The following is a 25,228-nucleotide window of genomic DNA, read 5'->3' as shown; positions in this document are numbered from 1 at the left end:
ACACACACACACACACACACACAAAATGACAAATACACACATGGCATGTCACACAAACTCATCACACATGTTTGTCACATGCAAGACCATCCCAGAGGGACACTGTAACCCTGAGGGAGGATAGCGGGTGAAAGGAGGAGGACCGAGGCTGACCAGCAGTGAGGCATGGTGGGAGGGGAGGGTGAGAGGGATGAGACTGGCAGATATTCACTGGGCACCACCTCCAAATGCTAAGTCCTCAGCCCAACAGCCCATTTTATCTGTGCCAAGCCTCACACACAAGTACAAACATGCATTTTTCAGAATTCAGGGCATGAGCTCTTGCACCATCTGCCATTTAAAAAAAAAAAAACTGTACATCTATCCTTTAACTTTCCATTTTAACCATTTGTCTGATCTCGTCAGTCCTAAACCAAGCAATACATCTCATTAGAGCTCCTGGGGAATGAAAAGAAGGAAGCTGTGCATCCAAGATCGAACAAGATTAAAAAAAAAGAAAAAGCTACAAAGGCAGCACAGGAAGAGGGTAGAGATGTCACAGCACTTGAAGAAGTAGAAGCAAACACTAGAGATGGATCGAGGACAAGATTTTAAAGTTTCCTAGATGTAGGAATGCATCATACCACCCTTTCTCTTCCTACATCTGTCTCCAATCTTTAGCTAACGAGGTAGCCAATAATCCGAATCACTTTTAATTCAATTAGAATTTTGGGCAAATTCATCTTGCAGGATGTCCAATCCACTGTGCATTGTTCTTCTTCATTTTTACTTTCATCTAGTAAAGTAATGTAGTTTTCCTGCGATGAAAACACTAAAGATTTGATTAAAGGAGAGTTCATAGTGTGTCTCTAGTATGCAAGATGAATTTCTGTTTTTACCTGAAACAGACAATAAAGTTATTTATCTATCTTCCACCTTTGTTTGAACAATTCTTATTTCAGACATAAACATCTCATTTTGTGATTATAAAGGTCAAACAATAAACCAAGTCTAAACATGTTTCTGTCATTGAATCTGCGTCCATAGCTCCTCCCTTTCTACTTTAACAATTGGATAGCTATCTATATTTTTGTAGCTAAACACTGAATTATGAACATCTTCAGCTGCATGCCTTTTCCTCAAATAAGCATGGTAAAGTACTATCCATCCATTCACACACTTTCTGCTCATCTATAGCTAGCAGCTGTGGATTCTTCGAGTCTTGCTCAAAAACACTTTTTTACTTTAATTTGTCATTACAAATTCTGGTTTCTTAAATGTTTATATTAATTCAGCATTGCTGCCACTTTTCTGACTCTGACTGCATTAAGTCAATGACATAACCTTCTCATTTACCCATGGCTTCACTCTCCTCTTCTGAAAAAAAGATGCACCCCACAGCCAGTGTGAGGTCTTTCCATGCCTCCAAGTCCATCTGTCCCTCTGCACCTACTTCTATCCACCCTTCAAACCCACAGTGAGGCCCGAGTCCCTGGATCTCACTCAGTCATCGCTGGTGCTGCCACTCTATGTTCATCACTCACCCAGCCTGGCCCTGGGAGCATGCCTGGACACAGGACATGACAGGGGATACACACAGTCATAAATACAGTCTCCACCACTGTCCTCCAGGTCCATCAGCTGGCCAGTAATAATGATCTCATCCCAACAGGAGGCAGCTAGAGGGCAAGACAGTCAAGGACTTATTGTAAGCATGCCCGTGTCTCAGTGAAGGCAGACACTCGTAGCTATCTGAGTGTGTTTTCTACTGCGACTGCTCTCAGACACCTCTCAAATATGAACCAATCAAGGAAAAAAACTACAACTAGCAAGAGACATGACCTGCTACTCTCAGCAACTATATAGGACAACACCAAGCAAAGACTTAGATACATGCAGGAAAAGAGCCTAAATAAGTTGAGGCTAAACTTTAGTAAAGCATAATTACACATCATAACACATTTTTAAAAAGCAGAATGCATTTCATCCAGTTTGTTTCAAATTGATTAGGATAATATCAAAACATTGTAATTCACTCAAAGTAAACAGAACTGGTGGTTGAACTTTTGACTTGGAGGCCCCTCAAGGATCTGATTGTGTGTTTATGAGAAAGAGTAAGAGGGTCGGTCATCTCACTGCCTTCAGGAGCGACCGAGCAAGTGGTCAAGAAATTGGATGTCGTTTCTGTTTGCCTCCAGCCGCGATAACATTGTGTGTGTGTGTGTGTGTGTGTGTGTGTGTGTGTATATCATCACCATTGCCCAAAGATCTCCCTAACCTTAGCCCACATATTCTTGCCCTCTGATATCGTTAGCATCAGTTTGTTGCAGCCAAATGCTGTCAACTTGTCATCCTTCATGCACACAGCCTGAAACAAATGAATGAAGTATCAAAATATATCACGGTTAAATCCCAGCACCGGAAAAACCAATAGTGTTGAAGTTTTGTTGGTCAATGCCTCAACCAAAACACAGTAAAGTCAATGATCCATCCCTGCCACAGACCCACAAACATCAACCATCAAAGCTTTTCCTGACACTTTTCTAAGTATTTTTTTCAGCAGCTACGATATTGTTAATCTCTATTTGCGACTCATGTTGCAGTCTTCAGGTTAAAGATAACAATATACGGGGTTTTTCCTGCACAGAGCAATTTTTGGCGCCCTCCAATAAGGCGTTACCCAGCACCAAAAGAAACTCACCAGGGTCAAAATGATAATAAAAATCGAGGGAAAAAAAGCAATTACATTTTTAAACCACCTTTGGTAATTGGGATTTCATTGACTCATGCATGATAGCCATTTTTGTTTATTATCTGGTCAGAAATTAAAAGAAAATGCATAGATTTTTGTTAAACAGTGTAACACAGACTAGGCAGTCCAAAGCAAAGTAGCAGTTATCATCTGGCTGAGGTACATATTAGCTTTTCTGCTCATTTTCATTTATTTGTGTATATTTATTAATTTGTGTGGGGCTTTCACTCCTGTGTTAACATTCAATGTCTACAAAGGCAATTTTGTGTGTTTAAGTAACTTTTTAAATTCTGAATGTAGCGGTTAAATTCAGCGTGTGTTTCCTCTTGGTAGTTAATTAAAATCTGTTATTAAAATATTATCAATACTGACTGCAATGAAAAATGTTATCCCACTTTTCAGATATATCGCCCAGTCTAATCTATGCACCTTTATAAACAGGCTAAAATGGTTACATTCAAAGAAAGATAGTCAAATTCAAAATGAAACTTTTTTTTAAAAAATTGCTAATTTAAAAAGTTGTGAACATTATGACTGCTTTAAAAGATTGATATTGTGATAGACTCTTATCCTTTACTGTATGCAGACTGATCATACTTACTGCCATGTGCAGTCTCCCCCAAAGGCCCATTCTGAGTCACATAAAACCCTGATATCGTTTGTAAAGGCTGGAAAATGGTTTGCACACAGATCAATAACCCAACTCACTTGCACAATATGTGGAAGATTATTTGTGAAGATGGCGGTAAAGAAATGACACCAAGAATTCATCTTGTGTCCCTAGATGAGGACTCTCTGTGGTATTGGTGTGTTTGTGTGCCTTCCCTACCAATTAGCTCCCCTCACAAACATACAGAAACACCACCTGACGAGGATGACACAGACCACTGCGTGTCACCAGCAAAACAATGCACTGCAAACCACCAACACACACACATTCCCACACAAGAGCTGTCTGACCAATGCTGAGATCTCTTATAAGCTCTGACAAAGCCTGCACGCTCCGTCAGTGTTAAAGCACAATGACAGCCAAGGTCAGGCAGCACCGGCCCATCAAGGAGCTTGAAAGTACAATACATACAACAGTGGGCAGTGTGCTAGTAATGCGCAGGTATTATTGACAATATATAGGCAGTCACAACAGATGCATAGTCGCACACGCTTAACACACAAGTTCACATATGTACATTTAGGTTGAAACCTCCTAAAACATATTTACTTAAGTCTGAAATGTGGAGCTTTCTCCTAGTCTGATTACAAATTGAAGTCCAGCAGGAGGCCTTTAAATTACTGGGGCACAGCTGTATGGCAAATAACCTAATGTGCATTCAGCGACGGTCATCACAGGCACAGGCAAACCTTGTCAGCTTAATAATACCTCATGCGGTATAACGTCCTGCAGGATGCTGCTCATTCACAGAGGCATTGTTCAAGCTTAATCACGTACGGTTACTTTGTTGTAAATCTAATAACGGGGGTGAAGAGTCAAATCAGGTGATTTATTTGTCACTTAAAGAAGACAGCAGAGACAGCAGAGACAGGAGAAAAGGGACCACAGCTGCCACTACACTTTATGCTGTGGTTAAAGTGGTTACTGCTTTGATTACATTACTAGTATTTTTTGACTGACTTTAAATGACCTACTAGTTTTCATTTGTTTATCTCCGAACAAAAGGATTTTATGTAATTTGACAATAATATTTATTAAGACAACAGTGCAGATTTAATTAACTGGACAGCAAAGTTCACTAAATATCTTTGCCATTACACAAAATGAACAAAACTAAATTCTAGTACAAAATGAGTGAACCTTAGCCTGAGCTGTAATGATCTGTATTTTTCAAACCAAAGGAAAGTACCCAGATCCCACACAATTTGTGCAGCGTAACATTTAACCTTATTAATTAAAAAGGCCTTGTATATCCACAATGATGATGTCAGCCTGTAAAAATGTTTCTGAGGTCACTCAAACACTCTAAAGTGAGCCATCATGTTTGTGAAAAATTAGATTATTGTTGAAACAATCAATTAGTCAATCAACAAAAATTTAATTATAAAGAACTTCAGTGAGTAAGTGTTCAAGTGCAACTATTTACAGTCTCAAATTTTTGGGTTTGGAACTGATTGTTATGGGGTATTTCAATATTTTTACATTCTGAAAAGTTAACAATTATTGAAATAATGACAGAACAAAATACAACATGTTAAGTGATGAGTGTAAAATGTGTCAGGTCCAGTGTAATGCAGTTATATTCATGATGTCATTGTTCTATAAACAGGAACCAGTAATCTCATCACTTTCTCTAACCTACTGTATTTATATTTATGCAGACACAGAGTAAGATTTATATAAATCTTTCTTTATCTTTCTTTATCAACCAACACAAACTAACTTTTTTTACATATTCACACTTACCCCTACAAATTGGCACAACTTTGACACACACACACAAAGACACACAAACCTGTGGTCTTGTTTGGCTTTCTTCAGAAAAGGACACAGTGTTTAAAAAAAAAAATCAAGGAAGAGGTGACGCTGCGAGTACAATGAGTCTACTCAAACAGGACTAAGGCAATGAAAACTGCACACACATACACAAACACGCACACACAAAGACAAAATACAAGCAAGGGTGTCCTGCAGGCTGCCATTTCTGGCTGTCATTCCAGCTGAGCACTGAGGCAGAAGGACGGAGAGAGACAGGCGGGTGGAGAGAAGGGTGGAGAGAAGGGTGGGGGTAGTGACACAATGAAGGCTCACAGGGAGACAGGAAGCAGAGGGTGCAAATGAGGCTGAGGACTTTAATGAACTACTACAGTCAAGGCTGACAGGAGAGGGGAGAGAGGGGAGAGAGGGGGAGGCCTAATCGCCTATACATGCACACGTCTTTACGTATACACAGAGTAAAACTAAGCACAGCCATGCAGCAGGGATCGACGGATATGGGTTTTCCATGGCCGATATCAATGACGCATATTGGTAATCAAAAAGATGTAATGACTTAACAGCATATGATAGCAGACAACCTGTCATTCATAACTGGACTTCTGAATATGTGAAATAGAAATAGGAGTGATTAAATTAGGATGCTCTCGACTGAAATTTGTCTCCTGCAGTTATGTCTGCTGTTCTTCTCTGTTTTCTTAATCATTCACTGTTCTATCATTTTTATTGTCCACTAAGGTCCAGATGTTAAAGCATTGTCAATTATTGTTGTCCAGACACTATATTTCAGGGTTATATGTGGCTGAGTGTAACTCATTTTCTGGTTTGTGGTCACGGCTTGTGTTTCTTGATCAGTTTTAACAGTCTCTGCTCTGTCTGAGAGACATTTCTGAGACCACAGAGTGACGACAGACAGAGAGAGGTGGTTGCATGAGACCTGAAGTAGCACATTTTATTTATCGATAATCAGCCAATAAAAATAACGATACCGATAATCGGAAAAATGCCACGTAACAGTCAACAATAATCAACCAGGCCGACGATTGTCTATCCCTAACATGTAATACATCTAACAGCAAAGTATTTAAACACTTATAAATGCCATTTTTTCACTGGTTGATGGTGCCTAACAGGATCATGATGTTTAAAATCCTCATAAAAATCAAGCTGTTCTACAGTCTGGTTAAATAGGACTATGAAGATGTAATAAAACACTCATACTCTCATTCTCTAACTCACACATTCATTTTTGTGGTCATTTCCTCCAGAGAGCAAAGCTGCTACTAGAAGGTGCAGAGGACAAAGACAGAGCAGAAGAAACATGGACGGTGAGGGAGAGACGGAAAGAGTCAGTCACTCTGTAAATACACTGAAACAGACAGGACAGTATTCCACTCAGGAACAGGTTTTCTGTTTAAGGCAGCTGCATGTGCCAGTGGTTTTCCACCTGAATAACTGAGCCAGCTACTAAAGCATGGGCTGCCTGAACGTCTTTCTGCACCTGTCGATCAGAAACCGTTGGGGCCTAGTTGGCTATAAGGTCAGCCTCAAAATGCTCAAACATATAAAAAAAGCACACAAAGTCCCAAAGTACGCCAAGAACTGGGTCAATTAATTAAACTGGGGACATCACAGCGAGCACTGAGACCCCTTGCCGTTTCTGATGCTACATAGCTATCCTGCGTCATTGCCATCATCCTCGTTGTCGTGGTAATGAGTTGTGCTTAATGGCAAGTCGGGGTCAGTGGTGGGTCAGTCAGCAGGGGAGAAAGACCCTCGTAGTTAGCAGTAACCTAGAGGTCATTCATTCTTCACTGCCCTCCTATTATCACCGTCCTTCAAGGGGTATTTTGGTCGAAACTGACACATTATACCAACATTTTCCCAGGTAGCTATAAAACTATCTTTAGGTAGTGGTATTTATTTATTTATTTTATGCATTACTCATTTAGGAGCCACACTAATAACTTGTGCAAACAACTAAATAATTTCCACCAGTAAAGCTGGTGTTGTATATTTCATAACCATGTGGAGAGACAAAGACAATGTCTGCGATGAAGTGATGTTAATGATTAATCCATTATTGTAACATTGAACAGAAACGACATGGTGAAAAGATATAAATATATTATAAATAAACTAATACTGCTGCAACATGGAATTGTTGCCTGTAATGTGATGCTGAGTTTCATATGTTTGGCTGTCTACCCGAAAACCCAATATATAGTTTAGTTATGGTTTAAAAATGTGTTACTGCCTGGTGAATTAATATTGCAAATGCCTAAATCTACATTTAAAATTTGCTTATTAAGTTTAAGCTCATTATTAAAGAGCTTTTAAAGGGGTAAATTGACAGAACATTATGAATAGGATGCATTTGTGTAACATTTAAATGAGTTCTGTGGCCTTAAAATGGATGCAGCAATTTGAGGTTAACATCACTCAAGGGTCATATATATCACATAGTATGTCTAATACTGATGAGTTAGACTAAACCACAGTCTAGATAAGTGTCAGGGAAAACTAAATCTTAAAGGGAAGAGTAAGAATAGTCACCGAAAAAAATCTATCACTTGAACTTTGCAGGGTTTTTCAAAAGCAAATTTAATCAATTAAGTCATTCTGGAGGAAGAGGAGAGATGATGGAAACACAAAGAGTGTCAAAGGTGGAGGGAGTCAAAATAGGAAAAAAATGAACTAGACAGAAGATGAATATAGGAGGAGGAAAGAGAAAAGTGCAACAAGAGCTACATGTGTGTACATTTTAACCAAGAATGCACGGATTCAGCTTTAACATCTAGCTGACAGAGAGCTCTCAGTCCTCTCTGCCTTGTAGCATCTTTTTCCAGTTAAAATTGCACATTTTTTTATACTCTTGCCCTCTTGGACACTATTTGCACCATAAAACACTGTAACATTTGTACATCCTTTACATAAGACATTGTGCTTTTACTCTGTACTCTTTCTACTATAGCAAACAAATTTCTCCTCTGGGATTAATAAAGTATTTCTATTTTATTCTATCTTTTATTTCTGAGCCCATATTAGCCATGATTCAGAGAAAGTGAGGCATAAGACCAGATGACTCCGGAGCAATACAGTCTGGATAACAACAACCATATTTCAATGGCTAATGTCAAAATAACATCTTTCTGCTCTTCCAGAGTTCATGCACTAGCAATATCCTTTATTCCACAAAACCATACCAAGGCAGAGGCAGACTATTTACACATGTGTTATGTGCTGCAAAAATGTACTTAATCATATTGGGTGATATGGGACATTCGGTTAGCACCACATCAAACAGGAGTCCAACATTCTCATGTGTTGTGAGAAGCATGAACGCCAATAGCTGCAGCAAAAGAATGAACAAGGGAGACATTATATCAAGATGTGAAATTTAGCTGCTCTGGAGGTGCTCAGAAGAAAAAGTGCCTGTCATGAAAATAATCAAGTGGACGTTAACTTAATAAACGCCTCCCTTTGACTGTTTCTGTTCTTGAAAATAGACAGAAAATGTAACTTAAGAGAAAAAAATATGGGCTATTACACCAAATGCATGACCTCTGAAGTGTGCATGTGAGTCTGAACTCAAAGACATGGAGAAAACTCCTGTACGCACACATTCACGTACAGCCCAGAATCATTTTAGGCTGCGGTCCCACTGCTAACCTCAAGTCAACAAACACACATGGAACTCAGCACAGAGTGAAAGAGATGGAGCAAGGAGAGGCCAGTGGTTATTTTGCTTGGACAGGGGTTCTGTGCTGTTGTGTTCTGAAGTTTGGACTGGGCCCGGTTACAGACACGACGTGGACCACAAAGCGTCTCTCTAATTGGACCAAAGTGAAACGAAGTCCAGATGGCTTTAATGGACAATATTCACTTGAGGACACATTCCAATTTGTCTTTCTCTCCATCTCTGTCCTGCTTTCTCACTCCCACACATATTTGACTTGGTTGTTTTTCTCAGACATTCTTTATCCCTGTTCTCCCACCCGTTCAATGTTCTTTATTTCCATATCAAGATCAGAATTTCCCATTCATCATTATCATCGTAACTGACCTCACTTATACTCCTTTCACCCGCTGGCCTTTGTGCAACTCGTTTCAAATGACTGACTAAACCTTGGCATTGAATGACACTCCAGACTATTTCAGTGAACACTTCATTTGAAAGGTTTTGAATAACCAAAAGTCCTGAAACATGTCCTGCAGGGGGGTCCTAAAGGGGTTTATCAATCAGGGAGAAATGAACATTAATTATATCAGCACATAATATATAATGGCTGAATTTTGGTAGCTGTGCAACAAGTTTATTTTATAGTCTTAAAATTAGCTTCGCCCAGCTGTGTGGTATTTTGGTGCAAAGCGTATGTCACACAGGTGGAAGAAGAGCCACAAACAACTGGAAATTTCAAGAAAAATCAGACATTGCAAAGCGATTTGTTGTTATTTGAATGAAGCTTGGACACATTGCTGAGACATTACAGTGAGATTTCAAATTACAGAGCATCATCAGTCATGTGTCAATGTCTATTTTCCAAGAAAATTTACATTTTCTGGTTGGAAAACACGTCCAGATGCCATAGTGCGCCCTACATTTTACAGTTTGACGTTACCGTTCACAAAGAGAGATCCAGTGAATCATGTGAACCTAATTAATATCCAACTAAGCCATACATGTGAGCCCTCTGGACAGGCACCCATCCATCCTCTATACATTTATGTCTGTTCGGGGTCATGACTAACTGGGGCCCATTCTGGGATGAACTGGGAAATGACCTTACCAGTAGGACACATCCAGGGGGTGAAAATAACGTCTAGAGATGAGGTCAGAGAAGAAGGACTCCGTTTCACGACACGCTGTCCCATTGCCAATGACAACTCTGGTACAGCTGGTATGGACAAGATGAAGAGGAGAGGAGCAGTGAGGATTAAGAAAGCAACAATGAATCTCTAAATTATAAGTTAGGTTTACACTGTCCTTACCATGCTAAAATATATACTTTAGAGGATTATAAAAGCACAGAGGCAGCAAATAAATCTGCATTTTCTGACATTGCTTTAAATTCAAGTGAAACAATATACTTTAATAGTGACTCAACACAATCAGCAGTACCTGTATTTGATCATAAGGTGGCGCAGTTTATCTGCTTCTCTTTGCTGGCCTGGATTATTCAGATACACAACATCAGTATGGAGAATCTGACCTGAGAGAAAACAGACAAGCAGAGGGAGCGAGAAAAAACACAATGCTGTTGATAAAGTATTATGATGACAAGAGGAGGTTCAACAGACTAAGGTATATACTACCAGCTCATGTCTCTCCACCGGTACACTGTGTAATGAGACAGCAATGCCCTAAATAAAATAAATAATTTATGAACTCAGCATCTGCACTGTCTAAGCCACCACAGGAAGTCCAGCTCCTGCCACTTCACTGCTTCCTCAGAGGAGGAGCATAAATCTGACTGGACGGTTCTGTCAGGAAGTGATGAGAGCCAAACAGCCACCAAACCTGTGACCACACCATGCTGGGCCTGACACCTGATATACGCCTGTGTCTATCTGCTTTAAGTGTGTCAGCATGACTTGTGGCCACACAATAAGCCACCCAGAGGGTGGGACATTCCCTTGCGCAGTGTGAAGCCACACCCACTGGGAGACACGCCAAGACTTATAGTAAAGTAGACACAAAAAAACGGCACAAATACATATGCGTGCACACACATAATCCACTCACCAGGGTCACGCCAAGTGGCATCTAGTCTCTGCCATGTACACACACCTTGGTGGTAATAACAGATCAAATGGTTCCTAGTAACATGGCATCCTTACACAGAATACACTGTCTCATTAATGATGCATATAGTATAATGTACAGATGTAGTCTGACTCTTCAGTATTTTCTTTCTAAATCTGAATCATCAACTGCATCATAAAAGCATGACATTATATACAGTATATGTATGCACACTGTACACATATTACACTGAAATGGATACAGAAAATATAACATTAGTCACAAATTTGTGGTGACACTTTACATATTGTGATGAAATGCACTTGGTGAAGTGCAGTGACTCCATTTAAGACACAGCAATGTGCTATTCAAAACACAATCATCAATTACATTTACTAAGAGAGGCTCATACTAATTAGGAAAACATCTGCGGCAACATGCAGGTTATAAACTGTGCTTCAAAATTCTCCTTGTAGATCAGCACAGTGGCTGAGAATAAACATGCATTTGCTGTCAGCCTCAGTGGGCATCCATGCATCTAACATCAAGCATCTTGCAGTGGCCCTTGTCAGATCTTTTGTACTACCCTGTCGTAAAACCACACTTAGTGGACAAAGGTGTTCTTTTGAGTCAAGAGTCACAATGACTGCTAATGACAAACGGCATGGATTGCTACATAGATGACATCAGAGACACCAGAAATGTTCACAGGAATTTTGGGGGATTTCACTGCTTAAAACTGTGACATTCCTAAGATTTAATGTTTGTTTGATTCCATTTTCATAGATGTAATGTAAAAGTTGTTAGTTTTGCTGTGAGAAAGTCTTTCACTGGGATTGAATCCCATCATTTCTATGTGAAATTTGTTTCTATTTGTACTGCCTTTCTGCTTTTTTCTAGACAGTGCTTTTGTGATCTCCTGTATGATCTCTGTTGCCCAGTCTGCCGCCTATCAGCACATCTGCAATTCATTTGCGTCACAGCTTGTGTTACTCAAGTGTCTGTGTTTGTATTTTTGTTCTCCACTGAATCACACCGGTGTCAGACATGTAATACTAAAGACTTTTAAATCCCTAAGTCTTAAAGTTAGTCTCAGGCCGTTGGTATAAACCCTAAAAATGCATCTCTGTGTATCTAAGATTTTTTTCTATATGAAAAAAATCCCTTCCTCCCTAAAATGTCTGAGTAAAGTCATTGTGATGTATATAGTAAAAATAAAACCACAGTCATTGAAAACAAAATTTAAAAAAATAAGATATAAGATTGATGTGACAAATTTACCAAAGAAGGTTATATATTTGAGGCAAGTCCTTACAGTATTATTATGTGAATTTAACGGGGCAATTTCAATATTGCAGTTACAATCCAACAAAATGTTACATAACAAAATTTATCTGACTAAAATTTACACACACACACACACACACACACACACACACACACACACACACACACACACACACACACACACACACACACACACACACACACACACACACACACACACACACACACACACACACACACACACACACACACACACACACACACACAAAAGCACAAAACAGTTTAACTAACTTAAATGTTTTGGTTAAGAACCTACAATATTACATACTCTAACAGATGTAATTCTACAATTTTCCTTTCTCTAGAACGCATGGCTCTACACAGTTCCTGCCTCCCTTTGCATTCATGGCAGCTCAAGCTCACTTGCCAGCAAACAACTCTGCTCAAACACTGTAGAACTGCTCTATCCAACAATGGCAAGTTGCAATATTGAAATAATTGATTCACATTGATTCTAAAGAAGAGAAACTGTACAGAAAGACCAGTCCTGCAACTTGACAGGATTGTTTTCTGAGGTTTCCTACATATGAAACACTGGAAGTCCAAATCTGTGTTTTTGAGACCATACAAAAAACACCATATGGACATGTCAAAGTAAAAAATTAGATTTTCACCACATGGGGTCTTCAAGTAATTAAAAACATGCAACCTTGTGGAAGAGTATAGTGTTATGAGCATTACAGCTCAAACTATACAGGATACAATAGTAAGTGATACCGACTGTATCCAGTGAATCCAGTACACTTCATGTTTACTTACTAGTGGGGGAGAGGACGGCCAGTTTACAGCCATGTGTGAAGCCAGGGTCCACCCCCATAATGACGCAGCCCCTGACTGGACCTACCAACAGGCGCTGGCGGAGGTTTCGCACGAACATGGCAATCGACTCCTTCTCTGCTGCACTTGTCAGCTTGGTCCTGAAGACAAGGAATGCAGGAGAGAGATTTAACAGACGGGGAAAGCAGTGAATGAATATATCAACAATAGAGCCGGAAAGGGAAGCAGATGGTGGATGAAATATGTAGAGTTAGTTTTGTGGAGAAAGTAAAAGTAAAGACAGAGAAATTACAATAATTTACAGAGAAAAACAAAGATGGAGAACAGGTGGGAGATTGGGGGAGGAGAGATGGGAAACGGGGCACACTGCAAATGAATAAATGAATATGAAAGGGAAAAAAATGCTTAAAATCAAACACACTTAAAATACCTGTAACCCCTAGTGAGGAAAGGCAGAATAAGCCTTTTATAAGAATCTTCTACAGCGTTCCTGATGATTGCATTGAGTTCTTCTCTTGCAAATGTCTTCGGCCTCCATCTGCATTAAAACGATGGGAGAAAGAGTGTTGTTTTTTTCTGTGGGTCATTTCTACTGATAAATACAAATTTGACTTTGCCACTCTGCAAAATGATTATCTCCCTCTTAGGGGATACTATGCTGCACATCCCACCCACCACCTAGTCTGAACTAGAAATTAATTTAATTCAGCTGGAGTTTCCTGTTGCACATTTGATGTTACATTAACAAACGGTTCCTTTAAAACAAATAACAGCCTCATGATAAACCACGAAGTAAAACTTCATTCATGCAAGATTAGGTGACTGAAATTCTAATTAATAATCTGCCAACAAACACACTGCTTATAATACACTGCTTAAAAATTCTTAAACTGAAAATTCAAATCGTTATTTACCTGTGATCAGAACTAAATTAAAGAGTAAAAATATTTTTCTATGATGAAAAATCTTAATGCGGGCTTCTTTAAATTGACTTTGTGGGGGGAAAAGGTGTAAATTCATTCTACATTCTTTGAGTTTCTGTTTTCCCTTTCACTCAATTTATTTATTTCTCAAGGCAAAATCTCCTCCACAGAAATCTAAAGAGCAAACCTTGACCAATAAATGGACTGTATAAAAATGAGGACGCTTCGCGCTTGTCTTGTTAAAAAGCTATTTAATTTTCAGTATTTCTACACTAACGAATTCATTATAAAATCATCAACCTACTTGGTTGAATATTTTTAGCCAAAAAGAAAGCACTTATTTTGTGACAAACAAATCATCCAGCTCATCATTTGTCAAAGCCACAGACAAAAATGATTGATGACTGTACACATATTTACATGTATCCTACTTCAGTTCCTTCATATGTACTACAGTCTTAAAGAACACACAACACAGTCAATGACAGCTTCACTGCAATGTAATATGAATATAGCAGACCCAGTTGTCATAGTGCGTAAAGGTGCTTGTGTATTATTGTGTTTCAGACCTGCTGTTGATGCACCACCTGGTGAAGTCACTCTTCACACTGTCGGGAATGTTCACCTTCACTGTCAGAATCTTGAAACTCTCCCCTCGGTTAATAGCCAACGTCTGTACACACAAACACAAGTACACACACACACATGCATTAATGGAATGGAAACATTTCCACTGGTTCATGCAAAGCAACAGACTGGATAAACAGCTCAGACAGGTACACAAGAACCACTGCAGTCATAAAACTCACCACTGCAAATCGCATGCAAAAGCATCAATATTCTCAGAAGCAACAGATTAGTCTGTACTGGTGATGGCAACTATGTGATTTCTATGTTTGGATAATATGTTTTCATGGTTAAAGTTGAATTTGTATTGTGTTAGTTTGCTTCAGCAGTTGTAAAAAGAGATAGATGGTATTTCTTTATGATGTATTTCTGCTATATTGCTAAAATAAAGCAGCTTGGTCAACTGTACATGTGACTTTCTTCTTGTTCAGAATATTTTGTTGCTCTTATTTGGCAGCACCTGAGAACTCCAGTAAAAGAAATAGTTAAAGATAAATATTTTCAGAAAAATCATCATTTGAAGTCACTACACCCACACCCAGTGTATGGAACAGACACGTCTCTCCAAGTCTGTACTTGCAAGCACAAAAACAAAATCTTTTAACTCTCCACACACATGCATAAAAGTGCTGAGCCTACGAGTGTATCCTGTGGCCAGCCCTGTTGTGTTGTGTGCTGGATCCCCCCTCAGAGGAACTGTAACATGCTGTTAAGCAAACAGTAGTAAGTGTCTGACCTTTTCAGTGGGGAACCTTTAGCCTGCCACAGAATAGGGCCAAGAAACAAGACGTCAATCTGGAGCCCAAGCGGAAGAAGCGAGCTGACAAATGCCACCACTATGCCACCATCAGCACTGAGACCGCAAGGCCTTCTCCCCCACCCACACCCACACACAGTGCCACAACCATTACCACTCAGCGACACCGTTGGATCTGGTGCGCCCGTACGCGACGCACACACAGAAATAAAAATATAAAACACAGCTAATGGCATGGCAGAGGCAGGGATTAATGCAGCAGGCTTGCTTGAATAATGATGAAAGCTAGGTTTCTCGTCTGGTGGCATGTTTCCGCCGGAGGCTGCCTCGCTGTGATGAGATTTCTCAAGTAATCTTCATCAAAGCACTGAAGTTTAACATGTTGTCAAAGAAAGCAAGTGGAACACTTCTCACTGAATTATCTGCACATCTGGGAAAACCCACGAGTGAAACTGAAGTGGTTAATACAAAATTGCCGTACTGAAAGTGTGTTCACAGGGCTCAGTGTTGTTAAATCAGTCTGTATAATGAAGAACGACATATCGTCTTTACATAATTGTCATGTATTACAGGCCTATTCCTCCTGCATCTAGCAGGCTCTCTGTTGAATGTGGGATGAACAAGTGTCTAAAAACTAAATACGTGTATTGTTCACTAAACAATAACAAAATCATTGCCATTTTTTTCCTAAAAACCATAGAAAAAGGCACCACAAAAAAAATATTACTGATAATACCTTAGTATTGCCAGCAAGCACATGCACAGATGACACTCACTTTAAATCAACAAGCACTGGTTGTTGCCTACATGCACACAATCCAGATAAGCACTGCTGGAATCCACCGACGCTAATCCAGCTGTTGCTTCTAAGCATTCTGTAATTTCACCACAAAAAAATAAAAAATTTAAGTTAATCTTCTCTTTGCCCATTTGCCAAAACCTAACTGTGCCAAATGCAACTATGCCCCAAATAAAATTAACTTTTCCTCCTCGCTGATGATAAATAACCCTCCGTCTCTCAGTTTCTGTCTGAGTTGGGTCACTAGTGGAAGACACGGGGTGATCCGAAAGAGAGGGTGATATGAGACAGAGTGAGAAGTGTGTTTGTGCGTTAGATGGGCCAGGAGTGACAGGTAGCCAAGTACTGGCCAAACCCTGACAAGACCAGACAGACTGTCTTTCCTAGATGCCCCTTAATCCTGCCACCAGCCCCCAAGGGAGGGCAGTCAGCCAACAACTATCCTCTCTCTGTCTGTCTCCTCCTCTCTCTCATCCTTTCTTTAGAGGAATACTGTCATCAACACATCTACCCATCCGACATATCAAGGATAAACAAACAGACACACACACACACACAATGACACGCGTATACCCACAGTAAACTTGCACACTTTTTGACCTGGCTGACACACACAGGACAGATTGTGTTAGAGTGTTAGATGTGGTTGTATAACAGCTGCTTAAAGTGTCAGCAGACTTTTCTTCTAATGATAAAAGTTAAGGCTCTGTTTTACTAGTCCAAGAGGGCTAAAAATGCAAAACTGTTACAGAAAAACTATGAAATTATAATTGGCAATCCTCTATATGGATGGAAGGAAACTTTAGACAAAATGATTCCATATTAATATCAACTCATTACAAATCAATGAGGATCAACAGCATGGTACACAGACCTTTTACTGAAACCTAATAACTGCTCAGGTAAAACTGTGTTCTTCTTCTGTCTCTTTACCATTTATTCTTATAAAAAAACAAACAAAACTTGGTTTGGGGTCAGATGGCCATTAAAAGTAGGACTGAACAACTGAAGCAATGAGCAAATCTCAATGGCCAGACTGTAGGACTTACATCATGCAGCGTGTTAAAACATTTGAGTCATTTATTTTACAAATTCATGCCATTCAGTCACATTTGTGATGGTATCTCTTGTGGTAACGCTCCTTTAAGTGATTTAAATCTATTTGAATCTAAATCTACAGTGGACATTAAACTGAACACTGACTTTGAAAAGTTATATTAAAAATTGAATCACAATTGTAATCTGTCAGAAAAAATGCAATTGAATATTTTCCCCAAAATGTTCGGTCCTAGTTAGAATGACAAAAAGATAGGAAAACCATTTTAATTAGCATTTACCCTGCACAAAAGTTAAAATTTGACCTTGCAAAATGATTTCAATATCTCTGATATAAATATTTTATATTGTTAGCAGTACTTAAAAAGGCTGAAGGTGTTTAAACAGACCAGAAAGAACGGATCAGGATGACTTTAGTCTTCCTACAAACAGCTACATTTTTTGGCTACTATATTCTAAATTCGGTTGTAAGTTTCTATTCTTTAAATTGTTGACAAATTAATTATGTATTGCACCAGCACACCACAAGCAGTTTTATATCCTTTGAGGACTTCTAAAGTATTCAAACATACATAATCACATGCACACAGATGTATGGCTGTCTTCAAGATGGATATACACTGACATGGCACAATCCCAAGCCCCTTACCCTCATCCTAACCATCACAACAAAGTGTCTCACATCTTTCAGACCTTCACAGAAGTCTTTACTCTAAAACAGACCTTTGAAGGGGTGGGAGAAAGTGAGGATCAGCCAAAGTTTAATCAAAAAATCCTCACTCCGATGATCTGAAACTCTAAGTGGTCCTCACAAGAACAGTTGTACGACTATACACACGTGCAAAATGTTTCCTGTGTGAGTGACATTACAAATAAACTTGCTTTTCCTCCACCTGTCCATCAAAAAGAAGTGTTTAATTGATGAAACAGTTCCATTTACCCAGACTCCTCTGCAGGCAAGCCCCAGACCAGAGCACTAAACCACCATTTGATCACAACACAAATCGCATTAAAAATAGCCCACTGCACATTCAACAAATCCACCCTGGCATACTGAAGAGCGCACCGGCTGCTAATAGCTATGAGGTAAATGTGAACAGTTCGAAGCAGGCCTCACATCAAGTCTGACAGAATTAAATTTGAGCTAAGCATTATGCTTCAAGACATACACGAGCTGTCCATTCACTAACTGTAGATAGATTTAAATATAACCATTACATAATTATATAAAGGCATACACTGGGAACATATCTATAGCTAAACAGTGTACTTGAAGAGTCATTTTCCTTCTTTAACCCGTTTCCCTTTCTAAATGTGCATGTTTTTTGGCTACAAGTACTTTGACAGCAAATAACACGAGTCAAATTCCTTGTATGTGCTCCTGCTTGGCTACTACAGATAATTCTGATTCTGTTTAATGTTCAGGTTTCATCTTCAAATTTCTGAGAATGTGCAGCATTTTTTTAATTAATGTATTTCAGATATAGTCAAACAATCTAGAAATACAAGTCTGACAACAAAACACTGAGATTTAATACACCAAACCATTAATGAGCAAAAAGAGAGAAGTTTTTTCTGATTTGATAATGAAAATTAGCATAAGCCAGACAGCATTAAATGAATGTTAATGTTTCATCCTTCTTTAGTCCGAGAAACTGGCTTTACATCATCTGTCTTTGTACTTCCAATTAAAGCTTACCATACCTATTGTAAATTCAACATTAATTTTAATTAAATTTTACGTCTACCTTTCATAAAAAACATATTTTTTCTGTGCTGTTTAATTTTTCTGTCTACCACTGGCAGTTACTTTTCACCTACAGGTCAACTTCCACATTCACTGGAGCAACTCTTACATCAGTCCATTCACACAATGCCCTTTCCTTTAACAAACCACCAGAGCTGGGGCTTTAAGAAAATGTGCAAAACCAAACGGGCAAGTGTATGCTCACACACATGCCTCTTGTCAAAACACATCTCCCACCTGCTCCCCCTTCCTGCCAACTTGACGGCTCGAAAAGGTTCATTTTAGCTGGAGTCTGACAGCTAGCAGGGTCACAGCAGCCTGTGGATTAACGCTCCGTGACAAAGGCGAGTCATCGAATTAAAGGCCTTGCATACACGGGAGAGGAGAGGGGAGAAAAGGGGAGGTGAGGAGTGGATTGGAGGGCTGAGGTTTAGTCAGAAAAACAGGGAGGGAGGTGGAGAGATAAGTGACGGACGCACCTCAACACCGCTCATCTGTTCATGCTCTCCCTCCCTGTACTGCCCCCGCTGCCTCTCCCCATCCGTCGGTCCGCCTGTGGGCCCAGCAGCAGTAGCTGTCACTACAGGAGAGCGCCTGTCAATCAAAGCGTCCTAATCCAATGGCATGTCGGCAGGGGACATGTCACATATGTTAAGAGGAGAGAATGAGGGGAGTAGCAGGGCGCGCTTGTGTGTGTATGTGATTAAATGACTGTAGGGCAGAGAGCGGTTGCCAGAGAGTGTGGTGTGGCAGAGACAGCGGGTGACGGGAGCTGTGGTGACACATGAGGCCCGGGACCAACTCTGAGTAACCTACCAGTCACTAGAGGGACGGAGGGGGAGCCGAGGAGGCAGAGCAGGGCACAGGAGGGGGAAAGATGAAGGCACAGACAAGGCTAACTGCGACTGACGTGGCTAGCATTCAGAAGCGGCACGCATGAAGCAGATGCACACGACACAAACACAAACAGATGGTGTGCATTTGGTCGTGTGTGTGTGTACGAGTATCAGAATGCACAATACAGGTGTAAATCACCTTTATTGCAGTTCAGCAGGCTTCACGGATTCGTTGTTTTTCTGAATGTATTTGTTTCATATGTTATTTTCTTAAGCCTGTCTCATTGTAAAGAGTTCTGGACACAAAGCCTGCTGTATTTTGTTTGATATCATGTGTAATATAGAGCTACACTTTTATCAGAAGTTTAAAAACAAATGTGCACACAGCAAATAATAACGACTGCTATTTAAATCAAATACGGCACAGTTCTGTCTAACATGACAAGCAGTTAAAATTCCTAGATTAAATTGAATTCACTAGCCTGAAGAAATGCAAAGCACTTAAATTGTGTTTTGCAGTACAGTCCAGTCAATAAACTGAAGCATGCTAGTATTAAGTAGATTAGAGCTGCATTTCATTTCAGGATTTTGCACAATTTTTCAAGGATTTATGATAACCATAGCTGAAGGAGTAAATAAATATTTCACTCAAGTTAAATAAGCCGACATGTACAACTCTAAAAGAGCCTGCAATCAAGTTAATAAGTCTTGGCTGTGTATAAGTAATAACATTAATACCATTTTTTAGGTTTATAAATCAAGATTTTAGAATGAGTTATTTAGAGCAAATGGTACCGCTAGATTGTAAGGCAATAGTGCTAATATACAGGTACAAAAGGAAGGCAATGGGAGTTATATTAGTGTATTCATGTTTATGGCACAACAGTGCTCTGTATTTTCAGTAAAGCTTCCAGTTTTTAGCCATTGATGCTACAACAGGACTATGAGAGTGAACGCAGATTATTAGTGGAATTACACTATCAGCTGTCATACTATCGCTGTTTTTCATTCCTTATCTTTCATTTTCAGATGGCAGATGGACAAGTAAATCAGCCGTTTGACAGCGGTGTATTTCTTCTAAGTTGTGGGAAGAGCGATACTGAACACTCAATAAAATTTCCATATTAGAGAAGTATAATAGCATTCATCATTAACATTTTTTATTTCAGTTTTCTGGTGAGTATGTAGGTAGCAGTGTAGCGAAACACCAGAGTTAACCTTCAAGCTAGACGCTAAAATTATGCACAAGCCATTAACATCATCTAGTCTGTCTTGTCACCTGATGCGGTTGGATGCGCTGGATGTTGGAGGTGAAGTCAAAGTAGAGTTGGAATTTGTCAATGTCCTGGGGTTTTTTTGGTTCCCCCTTTTTTTTCTGGTCTGGGACTGACTTCCCTTGTTCTTTGTCCTTTAGTGCCGACTTAGATACAGAGGACTGGATGGTCACAATACTCTTCTCACATCTGACAGAGGAAGAACACATTGAAAAATATATTCATTATGAGGATATAAATCATCACAGAAAAAAAACTATCAGAAAAATATCTGACATGTTATCTGAATGTGGATTATTCTTACAGCGTCTTCACGTAGGTGAGGGTGTCGGGGTCTTTAGCTATCATATCAGCTAAGATATGCTCCACGCCCGTGGCCACTTCTTCCACCGATGACAGACCTGGAACATACAAATACACATCCATGTTGTACTTAGAAACACCTTGAATGAGCTGTATACATTTGTAAGGGCACATATTATTTCAGGTATCCGTTAAGTAAAAATGCTTTCTTCATGAATCTGATTTGAGGGTATTCATTATCTCATTGTATGAATGTGCCTATCTCGTACCTTCAGTATCAGGTTTTACGCATGCCCTTAAATCCAAAGAGTGTGGTGTCTCCATCAGTGCAGTTGCAGCTCCTTCGAGGCCGAGAGCTTTGGCCCTGCGAGCTTTCGTCAGCTTGCTGCCTTTCTTGTAGGGAGAATACTGCAGGTAGAAGCACAAGCACTGGACTGAGATGACAGGTAAGGAGAGGTACAAGGGGCATTTAATAATAATAAGTGCATAAATAAAATTGCAGCTCCAGCATATTTAAATAACAGAAACCAGCTTTGTGCAAAATTGCAGTTCTAACCACATGATCCAGTTCATTGGCTGACTGGCAGCTCCTCAGATTTTGTTCGAGCTCAGTTGTCAAAACTCCATCCTTTTTCAGGGTCTGAATCACAGACTGGGTCTTCTTAGCCAGAGAGCTGAAGAAACATAGTGACATATACACAAATATGCACAAAAAAAAGAAACCCAAATAAGCTGTCAAACACTGACAAACGCAAGTAATACACATGTAAAAGAATCACACATAACTCATAGTGTTAGACTGATCAAAGCTTATGCAATAGCACCATCTAGTGGTCACTCTAAAATATGTGTTTAGCAAAAAAAAAAAAAAAAGCCCTGCTCACTTCATGTGAGAAAATATTCCATGATTGCTGCTATATGAACACATTTCTGCATATGAATGTCTCAGAGTGTGAGATAAAGGCCATTAGTTTTTGTTTTTCTTTTTATCATTTTAATTTAATTGAAGTTGTGTTACATTTGCCTACCATAACTCCTCATACACCATCTGGACATCTCGGACAGCATCAGCATCCATGTGGTTGATCATTTCTTTGCGGTAGCGCACCATGAACGGCACAGTGTTCTCCTCACGAAGCAGCACGACGACATTTAGACACACCCACTGCTCCACACAGGTCAGGGTGGACAGCAGCTGAGGGGAAGCAGAGAAACACACAATGCATCTATACACAAAAATAAGTAAGAAGGCAGTAAGTCACTGCCACATCAGCAAAGATTATGAACTTCTGAATCGGGATCTTTGGTTGTATAAACAGTATCTCTGGATAGCCTTTAGACATTAGTGTGTCTTCAGTCTTTGGCATTAAAATTATATCGCAGAATGTTGGATTAAGGTAAATGATGTGTCTCATTCACTGCTGGTGGAGTCATCTTAGTATTTTGTAGCTTGCTTGTTCAGCTATAGGTAACTAAAAATGTACATATATACACTCTTTATGGTGTCCAACACCCCAGATGGATAACTGGTTGAGAGAAGCATCTCAGTATGAAGGGAGAACAACATGGAAATGTAAAGTTTTAAAGTAATTAGTAAATCTCATTCTTTGAATCCCATTGTACACATGGATCTCAACTTTTCAAGGTAGTTATGATTTTGTTAAAGCGTATTACAATCATCGGCAGCTATATCAGAATGACTATTTTCACTGTCTAAAGTCCTGTTAAGGTCATTTGCTACCTTTTGCAAACATGGGTAAAAATGTGAATGTACAAACTTTTAGGTATTTCTGTTCAGCCAGCAGCTTTGTTTGGCGGTGGCAGTTTCATAGCTGCTCTGCACTGACGTCAAATTGTCCATATTTTTCAGCATTTGTGTGTCTGTCAGTAAGTGAATACCAGGCAATACAACTTTTGCCATATAACAAAAATCTTAATCATTCTGAACCATAAAACAGACCCTACATTACCTGTATCATGTTCCAGTTCATATTGAGCTCATTCCTCAAAGACTGAGCTTCTGATGAAGGCAGTGCAGTTGGTTGTCCCAGACAGGCACCACTGGTCTTCTGTTTCTTTAGACAAGGTTCATCAAAAGTGAAATCCTCCTCCTTAACTTTCTCTTTCTTGACCCGAAGCTCAGCTTGAGATGACCCCTCATCTGCCCATCTGTCTGCTTGATGGGCTTCTGACACAATAAATGACACTCTCTACAAGGAAAAAAAACAAAAGAAAGAGAGATATAAGGAAAAAATAAAAATCTAGCAAATAAATAATAAAGATGAGTGGCCAGTCATTTACAAAACAGAGTTTTACAGTAGAGAATACATCCCAGAGTATTTTAAATCATGCTGTACCAAGTTCAGTCGTGACCTAATAAACAAACCTGCACTTATACTTACTGCAAAATTTACATCATTTTACTTCAGACATACTGGTTTGGGCTTATGTATATATACTAGTGCTATGGAATGACTGATATATTTCTTTCAGGGCCATCAGTGATATTACTAATCAAGGAGACCGATAATCGATACTTGAAACAAATAAACATTTGCAGTACAAACAAAAGTGTTGGGGTTAAAATTTAGAATAACACAAATTCAAGACAAAGTTTTGTTGAAATCCCTTTGTTTTGTTTGCTTTATATATGTTTAAAAGGGAACTTTTCAACACTTATTCCTCACTGGTAACTAATAACAACATTGAACATTGTTCAAAGTCAGAGAGTGGTGATTAAAGGTAGACATTGCTGCATCAGAGCCAAATTAGCACATTTTAAAATTCATGTATTTCATTGGGAACCATTTTAAAAGAAATAATACCAACAATTGGAAAAATGCAAAATATTCCATTCAAATAATTGGCAAGATGTATAATTAGTCGATCCTTGATATATACTCTTAATAAAATAGCAATCAGCCTTACCTCTTCCTTCATTCTGCTACTTGGCCCACTCTTTTCAGCTTTCTGTGGACAGTAAGTTTGTGTTTCTCCTTTGTCTTCTCCAGCCTTATCTTCAACTTTTTTCCTCCTTGTTCCGGCCAACCCAGATGAACCAGAATCCTTCGGTCCCTTTGGGGCTTGTGTTTTTCGTTCTGCTGCAGGTTTGCGTGCTGCTCTTGGCTTCGGCTCTTTGGGCGCTTTGGGTTCTTTGGGGGCTTTTGGCTCAACAGTTCTCTTGGCAGTCTTGGCTTTGGGCTTTGGCTCTGGTGGCCCCCATTCGTCACTATCTTTACCGCTACTCACTGTTTGGGAAAAAGACCTGATGGTGGAGTAGAGACAAAGCAGAGAACCTGCAAATTATAATACTCTCTCTGGTAAATATTGCACATTTTTCTAATAAGGCTGAACAAGGTGTGGCTACTAAGGAATGGCACTAATGCCATAAGGGAATTCAATTTAATTTGATCTGAATTAATTTTTCAGGGGTAGTTTCAGCCCAGTTGATCAATACACACTGTGTGGTTCTGGCATGTGTGGTGACATAAGCCCAGTCAGGGTTTAAACTGCTGTGTCCTCTTTGTGTGGCAGTCACACTTACGATGGTGTCGTGTGTGGTAATGCTCATTGACGTTTCAAATCTTTTATACAGTGAATATTGAACCACAGATTCACCTTTAAAAACAGCAGTGCAAATGAAACCGTTTGGATTAATTTTTTTAAAGGCACCGCTAGCTAAACACTGAAATTGATACTTTATCTATAAGTGGTATAAAACTGATACTAATATAATTTATTGTGTAATTAATGTATGAGTTATGTTGACCTGAATAGAGGGAGAGCATCAGTCCGAGGCTCCGAAGGACTGAATACATGAGGGACACAACCAGGGACAGGTCATGCTGGAAGGTTTTTA

General features: G+C 39.4%; 1 protein-coding gene across 1 annotated transcript in view; it reads right to left on the bottom strand.

The window, feature by feature from the left end:
• The window catches only part of srbd1 (S1 RNA binding domain 1), a 60,166-nt gene that overhangs the window by 33,595 nt on the left and 1,343 nt on the right, over positions 1 to 25,228 (bottom strand). The window contains exons 3-14 of the mRNA XM_023268336.3: positions 24,298 to 24,634; positions 23,340 to 23,579; positions 22,398 to 22,564; positions 21,926 to 22,043; positions 21,639 to 21,777; positions 21,371 to 21,467; positions 21,072 to 21,255; positions 14,540 to 14,643; positions 13,478 to 13,585; positions 13,030 to 13,187; positions 10,300 to 10,390; positions 9,968 to 10,075 (exon numbers count right to left, since the gene is read on the bottom strand). Of these exons, the coding sequence (XP_023124104.2) occupies positions 9,968 to 10,075; positions 10,300 to 10,390; positions 13,030 to 13,187; positions 13,478 to 13,585; positions 14,540 to 14,643; positions 21,072 to 21,255; positions 21,371 to 21,467; positions 21,639 to 21,777; positions 21,926 to 22,043; positions 22,398 to 22,564; positions 23,340 to 23,579; positions 24,298 to 24,634 (1,851 nt within the window). The remainder of the gene's footprint in view (positions 1 to 9,967; positions 10,076 to 10,299; positions 10,391 to 13,029; positions 13,188 to 13,477; positions 13,586 to 14,539; positions 14,644 to 21,071; positions 21,256 to 21,370; positions 21,468 to 21,638; positions 21,778 to 21,925; positions 22,044 to 22,397; positions 22,565 to 23,339; positions 23,580 to 24,297; positions 24,635 to 25,228) is intronic.

Source organism: Amphiprion ocellaris, chromosome 16 (genome assembly GCF_022539595.1).
Source record: "Amphiprion ocellaris isolate individual 3 ecotype Okinawa chromosome 16, ASM2253959v1, whole genome shotgun sequence".
Taxonomy (NCBI): Eukaryota; Metazoa; Chordata; class Actinopteri; family Pomacentridae; genus Amphiprion; species Amphiprion ocellaris.
Note: the sequence above shows the minus strand (reverse complement) of the source record. Positions and strands in the feature narration are given on the sequence as shown.